General features: G+C 37.3%; 1 protein-coding gene across 1 annotated transcript; it reads right to left on the bottom strand.

Moving 5' to 3' along the window:
* Positions 1–6: 6 nt before the first annotated feature.
* Positions 7–2139, bottom strand: LOC111376630 (DExH-box ATP-dependent RNA helicase DExH10-like; the record flags this gene model as incomplete). Its single annotated transcript, XM_022999599.1, has 4 exons — positions 1074–2139; positions 515–829; positions 191–295; positions 7–97 (listed from the first exon to the last, which is right to left on the bottom strand). Coding segments are annotated over exons 1-4 (1480 nt in total), but the record flags the coding sequence as incomplete, so codon positions are not given.
* Between the last annotated feature and the right edge of the window lie 457 nt (positions 2140–2596).

Genomic DNA, 2596 nt, shown 5'->3' on the forward strand with positions numbered 1-2596 from the left:
AGATACATGGTGCCAGCAATAAATTTACCTTTTCGTCAATCATTATAATACAAATACCCTTCTCATCTTTACCACGACGTCCAGCTCTACCACTCATCTATTGGAAAGAAAAATAGATTAAAAATATAAACCGAAAGTAGGTGTAATATGTATCTCTATTTTTAGTAATAATGTTATAACAACCACTCACCTGAATATACTCACCAGATCCAATATATCGATGACTATCACCATCCCATTTTTTCACACTCGTGAAAACAACAGTTTTTGCTGGCATGTTCAACCCCATGGCAAACTGTTACGAATTAAAATCAACAGTCAATAAGCATAGTAAATTGTTTTACTCTCAATACAGTGATATACATTACATATTCCTATTATGTATGTATTACAATACCAGTTTGGATGAAAATGTTGTAAGACCTTTAGTGTCACATTAATCTTATGGATGAGCTAAAACAAGAGTGTGTTCAAAATTTAATATCTAAAGAGCATTTCTTGTAAACAGCAATACCGTTTCTGTGGCAAATAGAGCCTTAACCAGCCCTTCTTGAAACAGAAGTTCCACAAGTTCTTTGATAATAGGAAGCAAGCCAGAATGGTGAACAGCAATGCCTCTCTGAAGCAATGGCAACATTTGTTCAATAGCAGGTAAGCCCCTATCCTCCTCATTTAAACAAAGGATTGCATTTTTGAACACTTGATCCACAACTTCCTTCTCCTCTTGGGTATTAAAATCAAGCTTAGACATTGACATGGCATGTTCTTCACACTCTCTTCTACTAAAACAAAATATTATCACTGGTTGGAATTTACGCTCCATAATCATCTGAAATTCAGCAATTTTTCAATTTGAGCACTATAAAATGCAATTTTTTCATCACGCCTCTTGTAAGAAGCAACAAATGGTGAAAGGTAGAACATTAAACAATAAATTAAGTTACACTGATGAATATGGCTGCAACTCAACACATTCAAAGATGAAATAACATTTTAGAAGATGATTTTTCTCTAAATGCAGAAACAGGTAGACTACCAGTAAAAATAAAATGGAAAGTGAGGTCAATATCCACCTTAACGATTTTATATATGTCAGAACCACCAGAAGTGGTCCCACATTTAGCAAGTCTCGCTCTACTGTGTCCACTCTTGTTCCCATCAGCCAGGTTTTGCTTCACGAAAGTGTCCTGCAGTTTCAAAAAATTGTCTTCCCAGAACTGCTCATTCTCATCAACAACAAGATACAACCCAGAGCCTCCCACGGGGAAAACATAATGTTGCAGGGGTGTTGGCCGGAAATCTGTATAAACCACGTGACATGGGTGTTTGTGTATATTACATATCCATTCTGCAAATTCAGTAGCATTTGACATTGTTGCCGAAAGGAAAACCATCTTAATAGCTGGAGGCAAGAAAATGATACTTTCTTCCCAAACCACACCTCTTTCACGATCTTTCATGTAATGTATCTCATCAAATATGACCCAAGCAACTTCCTTCAACACCTCAGAACCCTTATAAAGCATTCCCCTAAGAATTTCTGTCGTCATTACCAAACAACTCGCGTTTGGCGAAAGTGTTACATCACCTGTCATCAACCCGACATCAGAAAACTCCTGGCTCAACTCTCGGTATTTCTGATTGCTCAAAGCTTTTAACGGAGAAGTATATAAAACCCTCTGCTTATCCCTAAAGGCCATGGCAATCGCATATTCAGCAACCGCAGTTTTGCCAGCTGAAGTGTGTGCTGAAACCAAAACTGACTCGTTTCTTTCCAAACATGCAACAGAAACCTCCTGAAATGGATCGAGCTTGAATGGGTAGGTTTTTGCCATTTCCCCATTAAAAATAGGATCTGAAATTGTCCCATATACTGATTCATCCTTATTTGAAGAATACCTACTTGGAACTGCTACCTCATGCACACATGTGCGTGCTAAATTACGCTTCTTTGACACGGATTCTTGAGTGGGAACTTCAGCCTTGCCCTCCGAATTCTCTTCTGGTTGTTTCCTTTTCGTGTGTGAGGGAGACACGTCCATTTCTCACTCCCGAGAGTCTGAACTGCCACGTTCAAATCCTTGATTTTAGTACTATCAATTAATACATATACTCTCCCCAATCTGCCACAAAAATAACCTGAAAAGATATGATAGGATTATTATTGTTGTTATTATTATTTTGTTGAGAAGCACACAGTGCATTTGCCTCCTTTTAATATTATACCATTTCAGCTCATGCAAGCGCAGCTTGTGTGCATGTACGAAGTCACATACACACACACATATATGGGTGACTTATTTGTCAACTATTCCACTATACTCGAAAAAACCAAACTCTTTGGATGACGGAACAGGAAGACCTAGGATGTAGAAGAGTAAATAGATTGACCTTGAAACAACAATGATTAATTACTATTGCTATAAAACAATTCATAATAGGCATATAGAAATTATTGCACGCCTAATGGCGGGATTGACACATATGAATTTGAACACAATTTTGAAAACAGAAATAGCTCACTTGTATCTAAGGGATTGCCGGTTCAGGCCGAAGAAGCAATGTATAATATAAATATATGTATGTATATATACAT

Source organism: Olea europaea, unplaced genomic scaffold (assembly GCF_002742605.1).
Source record: "Olea europaea var. sylvestris unplaced genomic scaffold, O_europaea_v1 scaffold15351, whole genome shotgun sequence".
In the NCBI taxonomy this organism is placed as follows: domain Eukaryota; kingdom Viridiplantae; phylum Streptophyta; class Magnoliopsida; order Lamiales; family Oleaceae; genus Olea; species Olea europaea.